The following is a 22,993-nucleotide window of genomic DNA, read 5'->3' on the forward strand; positions in this document are numbered from 1 at the left end:
ATAATGTCATAGAAATAAAACCTAAGGTATATATGAGGCATAGACTAGGAATCCTCTAGACGGAGTTTAGAGCAATTATTTCATGAAACCGATGCTGCCAAAAATACGGGGGTGCGAGGGGACGAGGTGAGCGAATCCCGTGCCGTGATTGGTCCGTTCAAAGACACGGACCAATCACGGCACGGGATTGACTCGAAGATGGAGTAAAACTACCGTATAAGTGGCAGAGGGGGTAGCGTTACTATGCTCAGTCTAGAGGATGTCTTGTCTGTGATATGAGGTCTAATCTTTGTCGGCTATCGTAGGATTAAGAGAGACACCCATCACACATCCATCCATTCCATTCCTCCATTGTCTTCATAAGTATTTAATTTTACGCAAGTCGCTCATTATGTACAAACTAAAGTTTGTTTTGTCAGCTTCTTAACTAAGTACCTAAATATCGCTTACTTAATCATAGGTAGGTAAGTAGCCAGGTATTTAAGCTTAAAATGATAACGATGATTTAGAATTAAGAATTTAATGCAGTCTAAGGGTTACATTGTTACATAAATGCCAATATTGGACCCAATAAATTTTATAAATGCATGTGTGTTACGTGGTTTAGAGCGTTTTCACTGATACACGCTAGATATAAGTGGTTTTCTTCTCTGCTCCGGTGGCTTGTTGTAAGCGTGTTGGTATACACTGGCTAGTCTCCAGTGCTCAGGGTATCCCGTAGCATTAGCGTCGCGCCATATGCTGAATGGAGGAGCGAGAGTAGGAATCGTATAAGATTTCTTCGTGTACGGATGGCGCATTTTTGGGATCTTTATGCTCTTTGAATCGTGAGACGTGCTTCCACTCTGAACAGAATTTGGGTTGCCAGCTTTGAAGGCAAACTTATAGTCCTCTTTCTGCTTTATGTCGTGCGGAATTTTAGTCCCATTGCAGGATATACAGTGCTTATGCTTTCCGTTACCGTTAGGCATATTGTTATCTTTTGTGGAGCGTCTTGAGAGCATTGAATCTTCCGGTGTGCTCTGTTTCAGTTTACCTTGGGCTAGAGGAGCCTTTTCATACGATTCTAAGCTATTACGATTTCGATTAACGTCGTATTGTTTATTTTTCTTTTTATCTACGTCATCATCATTCCAAGCTTCTTTAACCTGCCGTATTTTGTCTTGGCTGTTGTTATCGTGGCTAGATTTTCGACTAAGAGAGCTTGGAGTTCCACACCCATGAATACCATCGCACGGAGGTTTGGTTGGCGTGGGAGGGGAATTTCGCCTGCTAGAAGAATTGGACCTTATTTCTCTTACATGGCCGTTATGTTGCGGACAGTACTGAACTTCACAGGAATCCTTTCTCTTAGATTTCGTCATATCTTTTTCAAAATATGGCACCGGGTGACGACCGATATCCTGAACGAATCGGTTTTCATTAAAAATGGGATTTGAATGGCCGCTTTTAATTGGTTCCTCGGGCACTTCTTTTGGCGTGTGTACCATTGTAAAAACAGCTGGCGCTTTTGAACCGTTTGAACCGTCTATGTGTTTTGGGGGTTTCGGCTCTCTCTTAGGATCTTCGGGTCTAAAGTCCCAGCAAATGGCGAGGTCCATGAGAGACATCGGTTTTTTAGACTGTGATCCTAAGTCGGGAGCAGATGTTACAGGTCTTTGTTTCGCTTCATCCTTGTCGGAATCAGTTTTCTTTGGATCGCAAGTCTTAGGTCTATGAACGCGCATTTTAGTGCAACATGTAGGTCCAGAGGCGCCGTATCCTTTCCATCCTATAGCATAAGGTTTAACTATTATGTCAGAATCTCTATGCTCCCCGATTTTGGTCATGTTGCGATAGCCTAACGTGTCAGGCAGAGGCTGGTGCTCTAAATTGCCAACGTGCATTTTTCTAGCGAAATTAAAGTTTTGAGATACGTTAACAGCGGGTAGTTTTGGAGTTTCACTCTTAACTTTAAATTTCATAGTCTCAATCTCAACATCTTTAGCATTTTTAGCAACGTTCTTCCAGAATTTTTCTGTTTTGTCTTGTTGCGGCCCGTGGATTTCTTCAACGGCCTCTTTAACTAGAAGATCGTAGTTATCGTGTCTTTTTTCGGGAGCTGTTAATGCTCCAGGCACGTAAGGCCCGTGGCCATCTGCATCAACTGGTTGTAATGTCTTATTCAGATCCAGAGGATCATTGTCATTTCTTTTATCCTCCCCATGATCTGTGTCTTGTTTATCTGGCTGTTCAGTTTCAGTATAGTTATCGTTAATATCCTTTTGAGAATCCTTTATGTTCAGACATGTGAAATTTGTAAACAATGATTTTTAAAATGTACAAAAATTTACTTTAACAATTAGATTACAATTTAACTTTAAATTAAAAGTGAAAAATAAAATCGCTGTGCACTTTAGTTGTGTTCTACGTCTTCTAGTGTGTTAGAGTTCCAAGATGCGAACTATTTTGTTTTTATAACCGTGCTTGTGGAACGGGCATTGCTTAGACTGAAAATAAATAAAAATTAAATGCATTAAATTAAAATATAGCGTGCCGACGTACATAATACATATGGCAAATCTGAACAACTCCTACTAATATTTAACTAACAAAATATTATTGTTAACGAAATAGTAAGGTTGGATGTTCTTTTTTCACAATCATGCAAACAAAACAAGACTGATCAGATTTTGGTGAAATTTGGCGTTGGTATACAGTATAGGTAACAGATACCTTACCCTGAATACACGCCACTACCTATATATATATATACCTAGGTAAGTTGGGGAATGACAGTTGACAAATGCAAATCGGAATGTGGTGATTGCTAATGACTAATGCCGGATTTAGTATTTTAATGCTCTTATCACTCAGGTGTTCATGACAGGTGACAATAAAACAACAAATAATGTTTTACAAAGCAGAACAAATTAATAAGATTATCATCATAATGTAAATAAAGTAGGTACCTAACAGTTAACACAACAACAAAACACCTACAATAAACACCTGTAGACAGTCATCCATCGCAGACACAAGATCCATTATCCATTGATAGCTTAGGTAGGTATCGTTTAAGTTGCTATGTGATTAACTAAATCAATGATAAGAACTATTTGTTGAATTTTCCTAATAACAACTTATATTACGGAAAAAATGCGTTAGTTACGGAATACTACTTGAACAAATGTCACGAATGTGGATGTATATGTAACTAGGTATAATTAAGTAATGCCTAATGGTTGCATTTCGGGAAAAGCCATTAGTGACATAGAGCGTCTAAGTACCTAATAATAACGTCATATGTGCTTCCAACTTAGGACGTTGCGGCGAACAGAATTAAAGCTCTCTTCCTACATTTTTCTCAACTAATCTATTTAGTAGATAAGATACAAAAATACATGGTGGTCCAAGCAAATGGTAAGCGCAAAATCTAAACTTGACATGCTTGAACGTAAAACTTTGACTTTTGTCTTTTTTTGCCAACTCGCAGCCAAGTGAGGATGCTGATTTTTTTAGCAATTGCGCCGTTTGTAAAGGATTATGTTAAAAAAAGAAACATTCAAAAAAGTTCAATAGTTTTTTTAAATCAATTAATTGGTTCGCCCGGGAATATCTTAACAAAAGTTAAAAGTTCAAAAATTCATAACTCGAAAACTACGAAAAATCGGCGATCATACATGATGGGGTATATTCTGATAGCCCACGGTGTGAGGAATCTAAAATGTCTATGTTTGGACCACCCTGTATAGCAGCCACAAAAAACCCCATGACAAGCATCGGACAAAAACAGTTATAAATATTCAAACTATTCGTGACTATTCCTACCAAAATTCCTCTGCTACCTCAAACTGATAAACTTTTAACTGACACGTTACGCGCGCAATTTAACTTTTTAAACAATGGCGTCTAGCGCTCGCGGCTTACTTGGAAGGTCTCCGCGGGCTCAGGTGTTTTCTGTTCGTCCTTCTTGGAGCGCTTGCCGGAGCGCATGCGCGCTGCTGCCGCTGCGGCCGCCTTGGGCCTCTGCACGCGGAGGTTTAGCCAATCTGGAAATCTGCCGGCGGGTGGCTCGCGGGCTAACTCCTCGGCTGGAGAAAGAAAAGCAAAATAATCAAGTGCAAGTAGGTAATTATGACAAATAATGCTCCCAAAGGTACCTACGACTTTTAGTTTACCCATCCATATGAATATTCCTTGCTTTGAACTTTTTTATTCCTTTGTACTTAGCTAACCGTAAGAATTAAAGTGGATTAAGACTGCTCATAATTTTCATATAATAAACTTTGCTTTTATGTACATGTGAAATCAATGTGGACTGGACGTGTGAATATTGTCACTGTAAAGTTTTAAAATGGGCTGAGGAACCTTAGGCTTAAAATCTCAATTGGTTAACTCTATATACCAGTTATAGATTATTTTGTCAATATGATTGCACAAACAAATGTTGTGCTTTTAGTGCTTTCGAGAATTAATAAATACCAACTCGTAACTTCAAAATAGCGCAGATGTTTACGAAATACGTAAGTCAACATATTTTACATTTATAGGTAAGTATGTTTCTAAAACAAAGCAGGTAACGTATGGTTTGCGTGCAGTCATCACGAGAAGTATATAAGTATTAATGGACCAGCGATCGACCTTCACCTCAATATACATTCATACAAAGGCACGGGGGTGAAATACAGTTCAACACAAGTCTGCGGCATGTAGCTCATCCCTAGAAAATATAAGTAGTATAACTTGAAACCTTAGACCTAAAGATCTATTCGTAATCAAATGTCAGACCTATACTGGTTTCTCTGAGATTATTGAAGTAAGCATTGTGAATGGTATGCGTTCGAAGACAACCGCTAAACTACTCAGAAACACGATTCGATGTAACATTAGGAAGTTTTTCGCGTGTCTCCGGACTAAGGTACATTTAAAACCTTTTTATGACTTCCGTCAGAAGAGCTATTATTAAATTTTGGGTCGCTATAGTAAGAATAGCACCCGGCCTTATTATTGATAGCTGTACCTCGGAAACTAGTACAAACCATTAGTCGCAAATGGCGTATCATATTTCTGATTGAACTTTAACTACCTAGCACGCGAAGGCGTTGAAGTTTTATGGACACTGATGTCTAGGAATACTGATTGGCAACAATGGCAACTGGCAAATTCTTATAATCGTATAGTGAAAGGCACACGATACAGGCTTCCACAAATTACGAATATTTAATTGCTTCAATTCTGGTGCACACAACTTTTTCTATGCAGACAAATGAAAAAGGTAAAAATATTCTCCATTGTTTTTCGAGAACTTACCGACTTTCCTGGTGATCTTCCTAGGCAACTCCCAAGTGCCTGTGAAGTGCCCGAAGCACCTCGAAGTGCCGCGCGGCGCGCCGGGTAGGAAGTGTCCATTGATGTCGCATATTGGCTTGGGGTCCGGCCTCATCTCCAAGGGGCGGGCTCTCGTCGGCGCCCAGCGTGGCACTTGCCAGTTACCGAGGCGCTTTGGAGTGGATTCCCTGTTGAACTGAATAGTGAAAATGTCAGTATGCTCAAAATTTTTATAAAGAATCCAAGGTACTTTACCTATTTCATCGAGACGATATAGAAATTTTGGCACCGGTGTTAACAGTGAATAATTTGCATTTTATTGCTTTTATAATAAAAAGGTGTAAAAAGTACACAAATACGTTGGTAAAATAAAAACAGAAATATTGAAATAGTACTTTTTAAAAGTAAATAGATAGGTACGTAAGTATTTGTATGTAGAATGTAGAAGGCAGCAAAATTTCCCTATTGAAAATACCTATGTCTTTTGTTTATGTTCATGCGGCAGGGTGAACACACTGGGTGAACACGATACGTTATTTTGGCCTTCAATTTTTTATTTACACATTATAATTGTATCGACATACTTAGGTATATGATTATTTGACGACGGGCGCCACGTGCCCACCACGGCACGTGTCGCCGACAACTCTAAGGGAACGTTGACAGATTGTTGGACTTCTCGATGGGAGCCAACCACAGACAAGACATCCTCTAGACTGAGCATAGTAACGCTACCCCCTCTGCCACTATATACGGTAGTTTTACTCCATCTTCGAGCCTTCAGCCGTGATTGGTCCGTGTCTTTGAACGGACCAATCACGGCACGGGATTCGCTCACCTCGTCTTCCCCGCACCCCCGTATTTTTGGCAGCATCGGTTTTATGAAATAATTGCTCTAAACTCCGTCTAGAGGATTCCTAGTCTATGGAGCCAACACATTCAATCAATCAATCAATCATCAATCATTTATTTATTGCACCATGGTTACAACAAGAGATGTTACAACATTTATACAAGTGAGTACCTCATGGACCCTAAAAGGGTATGACAAACATTTCCTTAAACTAAGATTTATAATATTTACATATGTCATGCAATAAAGCACAAAAAGTAGCATCGTATTAAATTATATAAATAGAACTAATAAATTACATATTAAAGCTATCTGCGAAGAAATCATTAATAGAATAATACACTTTTCTCGCAAGGAACCATTTCAATCTTTTTGCGTATGTTGTATCCCTTTCCTCTGCCTTTATAAAGTCTGGAATATGATTGTAGCATTTAGCTGCTGCATAAAGAGGGCTTTTCCTATATATTTGTAATTTAGGCGCGGGTAGCTCAAGTTTGTATTTTAGCCTTCGATTTGGCAGCTGTTTGAACAAGTGTATGTTTTTTTTGACATAAATACATAATTCTAAAATATAAAGACATGGTAGCGTAAGTATGCCGTGCTCAAAAAAATGTGGCTTGCAGCTATCGGGTTCTTGGATACCCACCAATGCACGAACGCATTTTTTCTGCATAACAAATATGTCGTGGGCATCTGTACTGTCGCCCCATATTACAATCCCGTAACGTAGCCAAGACTGTGTAAAGGCATAGTAAGCTGACAGTGCTGTACCAAAGTTTGTTGTCTTTCGGAGCGTAAAGAGTCCGTACAGAAACTGAGATATTTTCGTTTTAACGCATGCGATGTGAGTTTTCCAGTTGATATTGTTATCTAAAGTAACACCTAGGAGTTTTAAATGCTCTACTTCTTCAATTTCCGTGTTATCTAGTGATAATTCTAACTGTAGAGGCGTTCTTTGATGAGGATAAAATTGTATTAATTTAGTTTTATTTGTATTTATTGTTAAATTATGGTCGCGCATCCATTCATTTATATTATTTAAGGTTTGTGTTAGTTTTACATTGAAATTTTCCGTATTATTGAAATCAAAAAGGAGAGAAACGTCATCTGCAAATAAAGTGCATTTGGCATCGATCTCCTTCGGGAGATCATTGATATATAATAAAAAGAGGAGACAACCTAAAACACTTCCCTGTGGGATTGAGCCTTGTGCTTCTATAATATTTGACCGAATTTTTTCCATCTCATTGGTAGACGGATTTAGGTATTCGATTTGAACGAGCTGCGTTCGCTTCTCTAGGTAAGATTTGAACCAGTCATGAGCTAAACCTCTAATTCCCGATCCGTATAGTTTGTTGAGCAATATTTTATGCGATACTTTGTCGTATGCTTTCGTGAGGTCCAAGAGTAATCCAACCGCGTGGTGTTTGTTATTTAAGGTGTCCATAATCTCTTGTGTGTAGTTGGTAAGCGCGAGAGCAGTTGATCGATATTTTCTGAAGCCATATTGTTTGTCATCCAGTATCCGATTTTTTTCTAGAAATTTGTAAACTCGGTTGCACATAGCTTTTTCAAATATTTTAGAAAGGGTGGGCAAGAGTGCTATGGGTCGATAGTTATTGGTGTCATGAGTATCACCTTTCTTGTGTATAGGTTTAATTATTGATATTTTAAGCGGCTGCGGGAACACTCCTTCATTAAATGACTGATTTATTAGCATGCACAGTGGTATTGCCAGTTCGGTGGCGCATAACCTAATTAATGATGAAGGGATATCATCAATTCCTGTGCTATATGTGTTAAAATGTGTAAAATCCTCGATAAAGGCATTTATATCTGTGCCTAATAGTTCGTAGAACACACCAGTTACACGTTGCAAGAGAACATGCCAATTTTCTTCAGGGTATTCGTCCAAACCGTAGAGTACTATAGTTTTGTTTTGGCAACTTTCCTCTGTGGTTTTTTGTTCCTTCTCTTCTAGCTTGTTTGTTAATAGATCCAACTCGGTGTGTAGTTTATAATTTTCAGATTCTAATTTTTTGATCAAGTCTGTTGTGGCATTTATACTCTGCTGTAATCGTCCTTGTTCTTCGGTAAGCGTAGCTGAGTTACGAGACATGTCCAGTTTCAGGTCGTTTATTTTTGAGTTAAATTCGACTATCAGAGCCTGTTTAATGTTGTTAGTTATGGATTCGGTTAAGCTGCCTTTCATATCTTCGAACTCCTTTTTAATTAGGTGGCTAAATCTGTCAAAGGATATGCTGTCAGGGCCTGTCGTCTCTATTCTGTGTGTGACTTGTGAGTTCTCGCATGGAGACGGGGTAGACATAATATCTGCATTGTCTAGCACATTCGAAACATTCTTGTCGCTGGTCTTATTATCGTCTTGTAATTGTTGATCCATTGGTCTCAGGCCCGCAGGGGACGCGGGAGTGCTATCATCCCGACGGCTCGGGCGTCGTGTAATCAGTGTACAGGAGGGGCATATCCATTCTGATTTTAATCGTGCCTGTTTTTCTCTAAACACTGCTGACGTTATATTAACACATGAGTAGTGGAAGCACCCTTCGCACTTTGTGCATAAAAGACGTTCTAATTTGTTTACTTTTAAGTCACACCCTGGACAATTCATATTGAGTATAGGTACTAAACTAACGTGCGTATTGGCGGTATCGATCCTTGTGGTGAGTAGCAGAACTACTTATAGGCTGATGGCGATGGCGGTGAGTAGCGGAAATATCATGTACAGCTGTATGTAGACAGTGGTGAGTAGCAGAACTAAAGTACGCATAGACGGTAGCGACGCTTGCGGGAAGTAGTAGTACTAAATGTAGACAGATGACGGTGAGTAACGAACGATATCCTAGATATTATGCAGCATTAATCCTCGCGGCGAGTAGTGTAACCATCTTATGCATAGAAAGTAGCGACTTTTGTGGTGAGTAGCAGAACTAACTAACTCGGTTGGTGAAGCAGTCCGGATGGATCTTCGTTTTTCTACTCTTCGCTAGATGGCGACTCCAAACTGCCGTTATTTTAACGATTTATTTCTGGATTTGTAGGAGATTTTTTTGTTATTTGGTCTTTGCGTATATTGTTTTCTTTAGCATTTGGTAAAACGGCACTTCACGTGTGATTTTTTATTAGTTTACACAAAAATATCACTCACGTTAACCGAAAAAAGTCACTGTTCGTGTGTCACTGATTTTATGTTATTTTACATCTAATAGTCTAGTTTGTGTTTACACTTTTATTTTATATGAAGAACTAAAGTACAATGTCACCTTTTATGGTCTTTTTGTTCGTAATTTTACACTTCTTCATTTCGAAAACTTAATATAAACACAGAGCCGATGTAAACAGTGCGACTACAGCGCCCTCTCCTCCTTCCTTGGTTGCACAGAGTGTGCGTTTCAATGCAAGTTAGTTTTCTAACATACGGTGCTAAGCCTCATTCCTTATGTAATTTGAACCTTTATAGGTATACCTACCTGTTTAATTTCTCTTCCACATAAGAGAAAGTACAGTAAGTACCTTGCAGTTCCTACCTATTTGAGGTAAGTGTACTCTTTATAATTCCTTCTTATAATTTTTGATTGCTTTGTTCCGGTTTTGCTACGGCTCATTGGAGCCTGGGGTCCGCTCGGCAACCAATATTTTTGATTGAATAGTATACACTAAACACTAGATTTGTGAAATCAGAATTCATTAAATTTCATGAATAATTTTAAGTGAGACGAAAAATACAACAAAGAGTCGCCGTGGCGCAGGTGCCACCCCTAACTCGTCATACTCATAACAAAATAATCACTCCCGCCCGACAAAGGGTTGCAAATTGTTATTTACTATTTACCCCATACATCACGCCTCTCGCCTAAATTATAAATGCCCGCAATAATTTAGAATTATTTAGTCAATGGAATATTTTACTTGATTCATGTATGACAAGTTAATCTTTTAAAGTCGGGTGACAAAACAGGGTCATGGTTGTGTTTTTGTCAGTCAAACTGCAACAGGCTGATAAATCAAGACTAATACCTAAAAATAACAAGATAGCGATAACGCCTTATTGAAACATGTATGATTGGAAAATATCAATATAAGGTGCAGGGGGGCAATTTAGACTGGGGGATAATTTAAACTCATCGAAATATCTATTTTTTACATAATTAACTAGAGTCACACACAACACACACAGCACATATTTTTCGCTATGTGGACTTATAGGCAATCTAGTTAATGATGTAAAACATGGTAGATATTTTAGTTTAAATTGTCCCGCAGTCTAAATTGCCCCCCTGCACTTTAGCCAAAATCAATTGAATTTAGGTATCTAATCTAATCAATAGGAATCACAGGACGTAGGAATCACGAGGCAACACGAAACAATGAAACAGAGACGAGGCCAGGCGTGGCTCACTCCGCGATTTCGTCGCTTTGCAACAGGTAGCTACAATTACATCCGTTCCACACCAATTTTGGTGGCTAGCCATAAGCCGCGCGTGGCGCTGTCGCCACCTAGCGGCCATATCTGTATCTGTCCTGATCGCAACAGACGCGTTTTGTTAGAGAGTGCGTCTTCTGTACCTACCTAGTACTTTATTTATTCTGTGACGAGGCTTTCAAAGTAGCCCCTATAGCGATGCCAAGGTGAACGAAGAATGATTACGTTGGTACGGGCACAACGTTAATGAGACGTGTAGTGTAGGTAATAACTCATCCCATAAATCGGGTCCTTAATCTCCCAGAAAAACTCACGGGAAAAGGTAGGCCACCCTCTACACGGTGATCTAACGTGCAAAGAGAGATCCAGAAGCAAAACATTAACCTTTTCGACGCCGTGTCAAACACAAAAGCTGCACGCCACGCCACGTCACCGAAGTGTCAAAACTGAAATTGAACTTTATGCATATGCACGTAGGTTTATGTTGCTCTGTGGTCTATGACCGATTAATCGGTCTTTGGCGTTGAACCTACGGTGCGTATATATCGATCATTGGCGTCCAAAAGGATGAAGTTACGATAACATGAAATAGGAGTTCTTTAGCGCAAAGGTAAAGATAAACTGGGATAAGGCTACGAGTAAGACAAAGAGAGAGAGCCTAGGAATAAATATAGTCTTCAAAACGAACATTATATTGGTAAAAATACTAATAATCAGAGATGTGAAAAATACTTTATAAAAAGTATTTAAATACAAAATACAAATACTTCCTTGATATACTATTTCAAATGCAAAATACAAAATAGTTTTTGAATTTGTATTTAAAATACAAAATACGAAATAGGTATTTTCAAAATACTTTTTAAAAATACAAATACTTTGCGATAAAAAAAAATAGTGAATACCTAGTCTGAATTAAAAAGTATTACTCAAAATATCCGAATTGAAAAGACTCTCTTCATTCTTTGAAAACAGTGTGTCAATCAGTCCTCTAAGTGCAAATTTCTAGTTGTTTGCTCATATTAACCGGAAGGATGGATGGATGATGGTTTATAACGGACAATTTTTAAAAGCATTAATTTAGATTTGTAATGTTTTACAGCTAGTATAATGCCTCTCGTTAGTGTGATGAAAACGTCTCGTTTGTGCAGAAAGGTTTGTTCTCCTCTTGTACCTTGAAACCCTCGCAACACTCAAGATTCCACTTTTTTAACCACTCGCTACGCTTGTGGTCATGTGCGACGTTACTAAACAGATTCAACAGTATGAGAGAGTTGCCAGGATTGTAACATCAGAAGAGATTGTAACTCCTACCTACACAGAGATGTACAAAATGGTTTAAAAAAAGCATTTAAATACAAAATGCAAAATACTTTTCAGATTTACTATTTCAAATGCAAAATACCAAATAGTTTTGCGTTTTGTATTTCAAATGCTAAATGCAAAATAGGTATTTTCAAAATACTTTTTCAAAATAAAATACCTTTTGACCAAATCTCAGATATTTTTATTTATTTTAGGTATTTATCATGAGAAATAGAGACACAATGCCGAGCCGAACAAAAACGTCTAATAACATGGCATGGCACCTTATGCATGACATTTTGGTCATATTTATCAGTACGCGTATCAATAAATTCTATTCAATGTTATTAATAATAGACCGTCGGTTCCTCTCTCTGCGGCCCTGACCACCGGCCGGCACCCTAGGTTAGGTTTTTTATAATGTGTTTATAATATTTTTTATATTGTTTTTTAAGTGTTTTTATATTTTAATTTTATATACATATTGTCAATCCGGAGGTCGCGGGTTCAAATCCTGGCTCGTACCAATGAGTTTTTCGGAACTTATGTACGAAATATCATTTGATATTTACCACTAGCTTTTCGGTGAAGGAAAACATCGTGAGGAAACCTGCATACATTTGCGAAGAAAATCAAAGGTGTATGTGAAGTCCCCAATCCGCATTGGGCTAGCGTGGGGACTATAGCCCGAGCCCTCTCGCGCATGAGAGGAGGCCTGTGCCCAGCAGTGGGACGTATATAGGCTCAAATTATTATTTTATTATTATTATACATATTGTAAAAAAACAACCTAAGAAGAGAAATAAATAAAGGAAATAATACTCACTTAAAATAATGTAAAAAACTAGACTAACGAAAAGAGAGCCATGGCTCCATTTTGTGACTTGTGTGGCCATTTATTTCGGTTGATTGTGCATCTAGTTCTTATTTTATTATTATTACACTTTTCTTTAATTAATAACAACTGGACTGGTATTGTTAAAAAGTGAAAAAAAACATCAGTTTTTATTTATTACGCTTTTTAACAATACCAGGGGGGCGATTTTTGAATTTCGATCGCTCGATTTCGTCACTCGAAAATCGGTGGAAAACGGCGAGATGCTGATTTTTGAAATACGAGCGATATAAATTGTGAATTTAGTGGTATTGACCACTCGTTTTTGATTCTATTAGTAGAATTTACATGCCTAGTAGTGGAGATATTACTGAACGAAATACACGAAATCGAGCGGTCGAATTTCAAAAATCGGCCCCCTGGCGCTGGCGCCAGGCGCTAGCAGGCGCCTCTATCGGTCAAATTCGGCAATACAAGCGTCATTCGTTCATTTCATTTTGTTTGACTGGTAATGTTGGTTAAACTTAATCACAAAGTATTTTGCATTTTGAAATGAATATTAAAAATGCAAAATACGTCTCGAAAAGTATTTCAAATAAAATACAAAATGGTTTTTACTAAAAGGCATTTAAATGCAAAATACAAAATAGGTATTTTGCATTTTGTATTTGCATTTTAAATAGAAGTATTTCGAATAAATCGCATCTCTGTACCTACATTACCTACTATAAAGTATTTTGAAAATAGAAAATAGGTCCCAAAAACTATTTCAAATAAAATACAAAATAGTTTTCTTCAAAAGGTATTTAAATACAAAATACAAAATAGGTATTTTGCATTTAGTATTTGCATTTTAAATACAAGTATTTCAAATAAGTCACATCTCTGCTAATAATAGTCCCCTAAGGTCATACGGGGTAAGGGAAACATAGTTTATTTTGTTCGGGACGAAATAAACAGTGTAATTGAGGATTCCCAACAAGAGTTCCTCTTGCCCCATCTTTAATCTTTTATTAGGTTTTTAATTTTTACTTTTCTAAATTAGGTTACATTAGGTATATATTAGGTACCAACCACGGTTTCATGTTATGCGTCAATCGACGACATCGGCGTATTATTCAACGTCATTATTCGTGCCTTCGCTTTTGTCATCGCTGGAGCTAAAAATAGACGCCCTTGCTACTTGTAAGCAATAAATCTAGCTTTAGTCCTTTTCGCTTTCGATCAACTTTGATGTATGTAGGTACTAGCTGTTGCCCGCGACTTCGTACGCGTGGATTTGTATATTGGTGGTTATATATTTCTACATTAGCTTAGAACATTGTGCAGCAAGTGATTGCGGTAGGACGGTTAATCATTTGTTAATTATTAATATTATATACAACGCATGAGACTTTGTCTTTCACAACCTACGAAGTTTCAAGCCCCTAACTGAATAAAATTGTCCTCGATATAATCCCTCTAAACCCCCTTAGAAGATTTTCATGTCCTCTATTTAATAAAACCTACTACCTAACTACCTATTTACGAAGTTTGAAGTTCCTAGCTTTAAATAAAATTTGAACCCTATACAAACTTTCAACCCCTTTTTAATCATTTTAGGGGATGATTTTTTAAAAGCTGAAATTATTTTTCTTGTATTCTAATAATATGCCTTTATACAACGATTCAAGTCCCGCACTCAAAAAAATGTTTGGCCTCCAAACAAATTTTCAACCCCTTTTTCACCACCTCGGCGGATGAATTATCAAAATCTCTGAAATTAGTTTTCTTCTCTTTTGATAAAATACATTTTTACAAAGTTTCAAGTTTGTAGCTTTAAATAAAATTTGAACCCTATACAAACTTTCAACCCCCTGTTTTAACCCTGTTAGGGGATTAATTTTACAAAACGCTAAAATAACTTTTTCTGTCTTCTAATAATATCCCCAAATAGAAAGATTCAAGTCGAGCGTTCGAAAAAATGTTTGATATCCATACAAACTTCCAACCCCTTTTTCACCACCTTAGGGGATGAATTTTCAAAAACGCTGAAATTAGTTTTCTTGTATCTTAATTTAATACCTTTTTGCAAAGTTTCAAGTTCCTAGCTTAAAATAAAATTTGCACCCTAAGACGAACTTTCATCCCCTTTTTATCCCCCTTAGGGGTTGAATTTCCAAAAAATAGCAATTACTTTCTTGTAATCGGCTATTATGCCTTTCTAAGAAGTTTCAAAGCATTTGTAATGGATTAAAACTTTCAACCCCTTTTTAATCCTGTTGGGGGATGAATTTTACAAAACGCTGAAATTATTTTTCCTGTATTTTAATAATATCCCGAAATACAAAGATTCAAGTCCCGCGTTCGAAAAAATGTTTGATATCCATACAAACTTTCAACCCCCTTTTTACCACCTTAGGGGATGATAATTCAAAAACGCTAAAATTAGTTTTCTTGTATTTTAATAACATATATTTTTACGAAGTTTCAAGTTCCTAACTTAAAATAAAATTTGAACTCCATACAAATTTTCATCCCCCTTTTAACCCTGTTAGGGGATGAATTTTACAAAACCCTGAAATAACTTTTCCTGTCTTCTAATAATATCCCCAAATACAAAGATTCAAGTCCCGTACTCTCAAAAATATTTGATCTCCGTACAAACTTTCAACCCCGTTTTTACCACCTCGGGGGAAGAAGTTTTAAAAACGCTGAAATTAGTTTTCTTGTTTTTTTAATTAATTACCTTTTTACGAAGTTTTAAGGTCCTAGCTTAAAATAAAATTTGCACCCCAGGACAAAGTTTCATCTCCTTTTTTACCCCCTTAGGGGTTGAATTACCTAAAACGTCGCAATTCCTGTTTTTTGTCATCGGCTATTATGTCTTTCTAAGAAGTTTCAAAGCATTTTTAATGGATTCAAACTTTCAACCCCTTTTTAACCCTGTTAGGGGATGAATTTTCAAAAACGCTGAAATTACTTTTCCCATCTTATAATAATATCCCCATATACAAAGTTTCAAGTCCAACACTCACAAAAATATTTGATCTCCATACAAACTTTCAACCCCTTTTTCACCACCTTGGGGGATGAATTTTCAAAAACGCTGAAATTACTTTTCCCGTCTTATAATAATATCCCCATATACAAAGTTTCAAGTCCAACACTCACAAAAATATTTGATCTCCATACAAACTTTCAACCCCTTTTTCACCACCTTGGGGGATGAATTTTCGAAAACGCAGAAATTAGTTTTCTTGTTTTTTAATTTAATACCACTTAACGAAGTTTCAAGGTCCTAGCTTAAAATAAAATTTGCACCCCAGGACAAAGTTTCATCCCCTTTTTTACCCCCTTAGGGGTTTTATTACCTAAAACGTCGCAATTCCTTTTTTTTTTGTCATCGGCTATTATGTCTTTCTAAGAAGTTTCAAAGCATTTGTAATGGGTTCAAACTTTCAACCCCTTTTTAACCCTGTTAGGGGATGAATTTTCAAAAACGCTGAAATTACTTTTCCCGTCTTATAATAATATCCCCATATACAAAGTTTCAAGTCCAACACTCACAAAAATATTTGATCTCCATACAAACTTTCAACCCCTTTTTCACCACCTTGGGGGATGAATTTTCGAAAACGCAGAAATTAGTTTTCTTGTTTTTTAATATAGTACATTTTTACAAAGTTTCAAATGCCTAGCTTAAAATAAAACTTGCACCCCATACAACCTTTCATCCCCTTTTTAACCCCCTTAGGGGTTGAATTTCTCAAAATCGCTTCTTAGCTCTTATACATTTTATAAATGCAACCTAGTGTCCAAATTTCAACTTTCTAGCGTTTGTAGTTTCGGCTCTGCGTTGATGAGTCAGTCAGTCAGTCAGTCAGTCAGTCAGTCAATCAGTCAGGACACGTGCATTTATGTATATAGATAGATTGAAAGGAAAAATTATATTGCCGAATTAGGCCACTAACACTAACACATGTCAACTTTAATAAAATTGCAGGCATTCAACAATGATTTATAACTCAAGATAGATTATAGGCGTTCCAAAATTGAAGCTCTTACCTTGTGACAAATTGGACAAGTTGCCTTTAGTCGCGGCTGGACAAGCGAAAAATGTGCACGTGCTAACGAGCTCCCGCACTCCGAAAGAGAAAGAGACGACCTTATGTTTAACAACGAGTGTGACAAAGATGGATGGAATGAGAAAATTAATCGAAAATAAGAGATTTCTTCGTAGGCACAGAAATAAATATGGAAGTATTTGTTGTGCTCCTAAAGTATGAGTATAACCTATCTATGGTTATATAATATCATTGGCATTCAACTCTACAATACCTACATGGGTAGCAGATTATTGCAGTAATAGAACATTTACTAGGGCCTAAAATGATTAAATCAAACTTTCTCCTGCATTATTACCTACCTAAGCTCATTTTCCTTTTCGATAGCCGAAATGAATTACCGATTCATGGATATTGATTGCAGTCAAAACTATCATTGATCATTGTACCTATATATAGCCTAATATATTTACAGTCAAAACTATAGATGTGCAAGTTGCGGAAAGTTTCCAAGAACTTGGAAAAGTTCTCGGAAATTTCAGGAAAATTAAAAAAAAAATCCGATGGTATATCAGTAGTCAAATCAAAAGTATATTTTTAAAGCTCTTTCTACCCTTATAATCATAATGCAGCAGATTAAAGAAGGCGATTCTAAAGTTACCTATGAGTATAATTTACGCACAGAGGCATGGAAAATCTTATGTTCATCGAATATGAAATAAAAAGATAGTTTATTCAAGTAGGCATAATTACAATGCGCTTATGAACGTCAAATACCTAAAGCTAACCGGCTCCAACCCTACACTCTGCCTCTGAGGAGGGTATCCCAATATGGGACCGGTAACAAACTCAGCGGGACACATCTTAAAAAAAATTACATCTTTTAATTAACATGCATTAAAAAAAATACAATTTAAATTACTATAGAATTCATGCAATTATACACATAAGGTGTACCTAATAGAAATTTGATTTACTTAAAAAAAATATACATATGTACATGGAATCATACAAATACGTAGCTTTTTCAGAAAACATATCAAATTCTTACAAAAGGAAAAGAAAACAAAGTTATTAAAAGAAATGGGAAAACACATTATATAAATCCGATTGATTGTTATGAATATGAATTACCAGAGAATGGGTCAAGGCCCAATAGCTAAACTAATCGGCAGTACAGTAAGTAATCACTGCTGCGTGCTACCTGGGTTCCATTACAAACCTATCATTCTAGGTGTCAATTTCCTCGACATATCATTGGCGTCTAATTATTAATTAACACAGTCTGAAAACTGTGAGGTTACTTCCATAACCGCACATAGTAAATAAAAGAGACCTCATAGAAGCGGACACAATATAATTAGTTAGGTTTACAAGTACCTATCAAATAGAAAGAAGTTTTAAATTCTAAACAAATGACTTGAATTTTCATAGCATTGTAAAGTTAATTACAAAAGTTTAATTAAAAAAAGAGTTAAGTTATCTACTTATATACAAGCATACAAATATACGACTATTTTAAGCTGCAAAATAGTGCCTCTGACTGATTGTATGGCGGGTATTTTACAGTGTAAGACTTATCAGTAAGGCACGCGTAGACCGTGGGTCATTCTCTCATTTCGTGCAAATCGGTGAGATTCTCTCGATTTGTAATTTTTCTTTTAAATGGTAAACTTTTGGGTTTCGTCAATTTGTGGATTCATTTATTAACATTTTTCTGCTAAAGGCACCTTTGTAACCTTATTACTTTTCATTTAATAAGGCTACTGGTAATGAACTACGCGCTGGTAATGAAATCGGCCGAGATGGTAATTTTATCTGTGGACGGTAATGAAACAAACTTATGAAATCGAACATAAAAAAACTGTATTTCAAGAAAATTAACACCAATTAAAATCGACAATATTAAAAACATGTGTCTTAAGCACTGTGGAGATGATCAAACCGACTTAACATACACTTGGGGTTGACAATCTCAACTTATAATGTTCAAGCTAGATGGTACATTTACCATTTACTTATCATCATTATAAGTCGAGATTGTCAACCCCAAGTGTTTGTTAAGTCGATTTGAACATCTGCGCACCATATCACATAAAACGTAGTTTTCAAATTTTCAAAAATTAGCATAGACAAAATATATTTAAATCATTCGCGTTTTGTACCTATGTAATTTATTTTTATCGTTTTAACCCTATAGTGTGGGGTGTCGTTGGATAGGTCTTTAAAAATAAATAGGAGTTTGCAAACAACATTTTTTGATAAAGTGAATCATTTCGGAAATAATAATTTAGAAAGAACAAAAAACGGTTATTCCTTCTAACTTTTGAAAAATCGATCCAAAAATATGAAAAAAAAAATCATAAAAATAGTGCTTAATAAACTCATTCAAACAAAATTAAAGCAAACTTGATAAGTTAAGCCGTTTATGAGTTATCGCTAAAAGTCTTCCCTTCTTATTTTATTTAAAAGCCTGGCAACCCTTATTTGTGATCGGATTTTCGCAAGCAACCCTATAACCACATAATAGTGACCGGGAAAAGATAGGCAACCTAGTTGATTTATATTGTACAAGTTGTATACTTTCCATTGGAACTTATTTTGTTTGTCAGACAGATCGGTGAAATTTGAAAAAAAAAAAAATTTTTCAAAAAATAATTAAAAATAGTCTTGACCATATTTCTTTAAGCAACCCTATTTATTTATGTTCAGGAACATATTTTCTTTCATAATATGTAAGTTTCATCCGTCAGACATATCGGTGAAGGTCGACCATCTTAGACTACAAAGGCTCCCCTATTATCATATACAGTTTTAAATGTTTATAACAGCGTAGTATTTATAATTACTAAGCCTCTTTTCATTAAATGCACTGCCTCGAATATATTATCATTACCTTCTTAAGTCATTCATTACCTTCCCCAGTAAAATTGGAAGGAAAAGAAGTGAATGAAACCGATATGAATGAAGTTTTGGAAGTTTTTGTCGCCTACATCAGTTGGCATCAGACCTTAATTTTGCAGAATAAACCATCTGAAAGGCGACACTAAAACACTTCATTACGTATAATTATAATAATGTACACTTGCTACTTACTGTATAAATCACGCGATGGCGATGAAGACTATCGAGAACCACACTCCTTCCCGACCCGAGAGATCGTATATATTTTCGCTAACAGTGGCACACGGGCATCCGCTACGAGATCATGCGGCCAACTGACTGACGAACAATGTGTTGCATCGGCGGTAGGCGCTATATACCCTCGCTATGTAGCAAAATATAGCTAATCTATTTCTCGCGTCGGTAATGAAGAAATTACTTGAACCATACACTTATAAGGCTGTATAGTTTTTATTATTTATTTCTAGCTTCTAATATTATACGATTTAAAACATAACTAAATAAGTCATTTATTGCACAAACAACGAATTTTCTATTTGTAGTATCTTAAGGTTAAAATGTAGGTCAAAGTTATATCTTCACGCGTTACATATAGAGATGAATGAAAAAATTGGGTGTTAATTGTACATATAAAGAAAATACTAACTTTTTTAGAATTGTTCATTGGAGATACATATACTTTAGGCCCTATGTTACAACCTTGCATTAACAGATATTCGAAAACGCCACCACATTTTTGGTAAATTTCCGAAAACACCGATTTGCACGAAATGCGAGAACGACCCAGGTGCGGCATTCAAATTAACGTCGCGTCGTCCACACTGTTAAGTGTTAACTGACAAAATGCTGATAAATTAGCGAATAATAAGCCTTATTGCAAAGACAAAAGGTAGTACAGCCAGCAGCAGAAGTTGCTAACCGGGCGAGGTGTTCAAAATTACCTTGCCACGCTCTTATTCTCTTAACAATAAAGTCGCGTCAAGATCATTATGAACACTTCGCCCGCTTAGCAACTTCTGCTGCTGACTGTACACTGAAACACCGATCGATGGTCACTTGGTCAGTTAACTCTGTCTGCCTATTGTAACTATAATTATCAAGTATCAAATAAAATAGGTAACCCACACTTTAAATTAACAAATCAACGTAAAACCCAGTAGTAAAGAAACAAAGGACTATGCGTCAAAATTGTCCCAAAGCCAACACAGTTGAGAGTTAGGTCATTAAATAGGTATTTCTCTGTACTTAATTTCGTTCTATGGGCACCAAGCGGAATTCCATTGCAGAACCGAGATATTGGTATTTTAGTCAAAATGTCGTCACCCTTATTACCTAGGCAATAGAGTCCACCGCCGGGCGAGCGCGGCAAATCATTTGGTGTGCTCGCCCGGCGGTGCGCGAACATCTACCCTGCAGCAATGAATTGACTTACTTGGACTCTATTGCCTAGGTAATAAGGGTGACGACATTTTGGCTAAAATACCAATATCTCAGTTCTGCAATGGAATTCCGCTTGGTGCCCATAGAACAAAATAAAGTACATATAAATACCTATCTAATGACCTTACTCTCATTTCTGTTGGCGTTGGGTCCATGCTCCATACAAAGTTGCCCATGGTCCTTTCTGTATCTTGAACTAGGAAACTGATTAAACTCTGTATGTTAACTTCAGTCACGAGTCACGACATTCCACCCCAGGCTTTCCGGTACACAAATCACGCACGTCCTCAACCTCATGCCAGCTATATAGCCTATCTCAAGGCTTTCTCTGTTGTAAATATACTAACTAGGTACTAAATTTTGAAACATTATGATTTTGATTATAATTATGGGCTCTTTCGTCTATTACAGACGATTTATGGTGTAACACCGGAGGGACAACATGGTCTATAAAACTATATAATATGTGACAGTATCTATCAAAAGGGACCTTATGGTCGATGGCGCTAACTAAGTAATTAAGTACAGAACTAGATATAGTAGGTACCTTATCCTTTTGTAAGTACAAAGTTTCAGAGCGAACTATAGGTAACTAGTCGTTTTAAAATGAGAGCGTAACTACGTTTGTATATATGGAGAACCGAGCTTGCCGGGGATTCTTAAAGCCGCTAAATACAAATAATATTTACGCATCCAAAACATAAGGAAGGTGCTTAGTTGTGTTTTACTGGCATCAGTTTTTTTTATTGAAACAACAATGAAGGGAAACAATAGTTCAACACAAGAGCTATTAAACTAAAGAGTCCAAACACCAGCTAAAGAATTCACAAAACAGTTTTGTCACGACTGTGAGCTTCGTCTAATGTAGCTTGACCTCTAGGTCCGTAACAACTATGTGTTATACAAGTATGTCAATATGTGTATACTTATGCTGGTCCGCAAGATCGTTTGGCAAGCTTTGTGACCAACCCTCGTGCAAGATGTCAAACACGGATTAGTATTGTACACAATACCGTGAAAAATTATCGTCTCCCGACAAGTGTCCACCCCTCTTAACATTGACCAAATAGAAAGCGCAATGAAAAATAGACCTACCGAGCTTGCAATAGAGTTCTCATTAATTTGAACGAATTTAAAGGCTATTTACGATGTAATTGGATGTATCTAAGTTGGATTAAGGAAATACAATTTGTATGGGTAAAAAACGCTCGTGGGGATGGGGAGCGTAATGGGTAGTGCAGGTGCACGACGGGTAGTTAAAAAATGTATGGGATTAACTTGGGATCGACTTGCACAATAGATCTTGTCTGCTAAACATTTTATACTCATTACTCATATCTGTGTTTTATACTCTAACGCCTCGGATTTTGATGCGGTTTTTTTTAATAAATAAAGTAATTCAAGAGGAAGGTTTATGTATAATTTGTTAACCCGTGCGAAGCCGGGGCGGGTCGCTAGTATATAATAAATTCGAAACGAAGCTTAGAACTCATCTGAAAACTTATTTTAAATAGGGACTTACCTGACCACTATCGAAGTTGAATGCCATTATGTACAAATTTTACAACACCATATACTTATAAAAATTAATTCACTAACATAATGAACACAAACCATAGATGTAAATAAAAGGTCATTGACACAAACACCTATCAACGCATTTCAGAATTGTCAAAACGATTTTTTTCGAAGCGAAAGACCGCGGAGTTTGTCTATGAGCCCTGAGGCGGTTAGGCTTTACGTCGGAAAATGGGGAAATCTATTGGCACAACGCGGGTTGGTTACCACGGCGACGGGGGTTCCTGGCTGTCCCTGTCACTCCAGGCTTTCCTGCAGGTTCAATGCCTTTTCAGGAC

General features: G+C 36.8%; 1 protein-coding gene across 1 annotated transcript; it reads right to left on the reverse strand.

Annotated features, from left to right (window-relative positions):
- Nucleotides 1-518: 518 nt before the first annotated feature.
- Nucleotides 519-22,723, reverse strand: LOC134653462 (uncharacterized). Its single transcript, XM_063508824.1, has 4 exons — nucleotides 22,660-22,723; nucleotides 5,293-5,506; nucleotides 3,910-4,073; nucleotides 519-2,273 (listed from the first exon to the last, which is right to left on the reverse strand). The coding sequence occupies exons 1-4, from the start codon at nucleotides 22,684-22,686 to the stop codon at nucleotides 615-617; spliced, it is 2,064 nt and encodes a 687-aa protein (XP_063364894.1). The 5' UTR covers nucleotides 22,687-22,723; the 3' UTR covers nucleotides 519-614.
- Nucleotides 22,724-22,993: the final 270 nt, after the last annotated feature.

The sequence above is a fragment of the Cydia amplana genome, chromosome 13 (genome assembly GCF_948474715.1).
Source record: "Cydia amplana chromosome 13, ilCydAmpl1.1, whole genome shotgun sequence".
Classification (NCBI taxonomy): Eukaryota; Metazoa; Arthropoda; class Insecta; order Lepidoptera; family Tortricidae; genus Cydia; species Cydia amplana.

What these genes read in the sequence shown, in the direction of transcription:
- LOC134653462 (XM_063508824.1), bottom strand. Translation starts at nt 22,686, where the DNA reads ATGGCATTCAACTTCGATAGTGGTCAG. An exon ending in TCAACTTCGATAGTGGTCAG is followed by an intron (nt 5,507 to 22,659) that starts GTAAGTCCCTAT and finishes TTCACTATTCAG; the next exon opens with TTCAACAGGGAATCCACTCC. An exon ending in GAAGATCACCAGGAAAGTCG is followed by an intron (nt 4,074 to 5,292) that starts GTAAGTTCTCGA and finishes TTCTTTCTCCAG; the next exon opens with CCGAGGAGTTAGCCCGCGAG.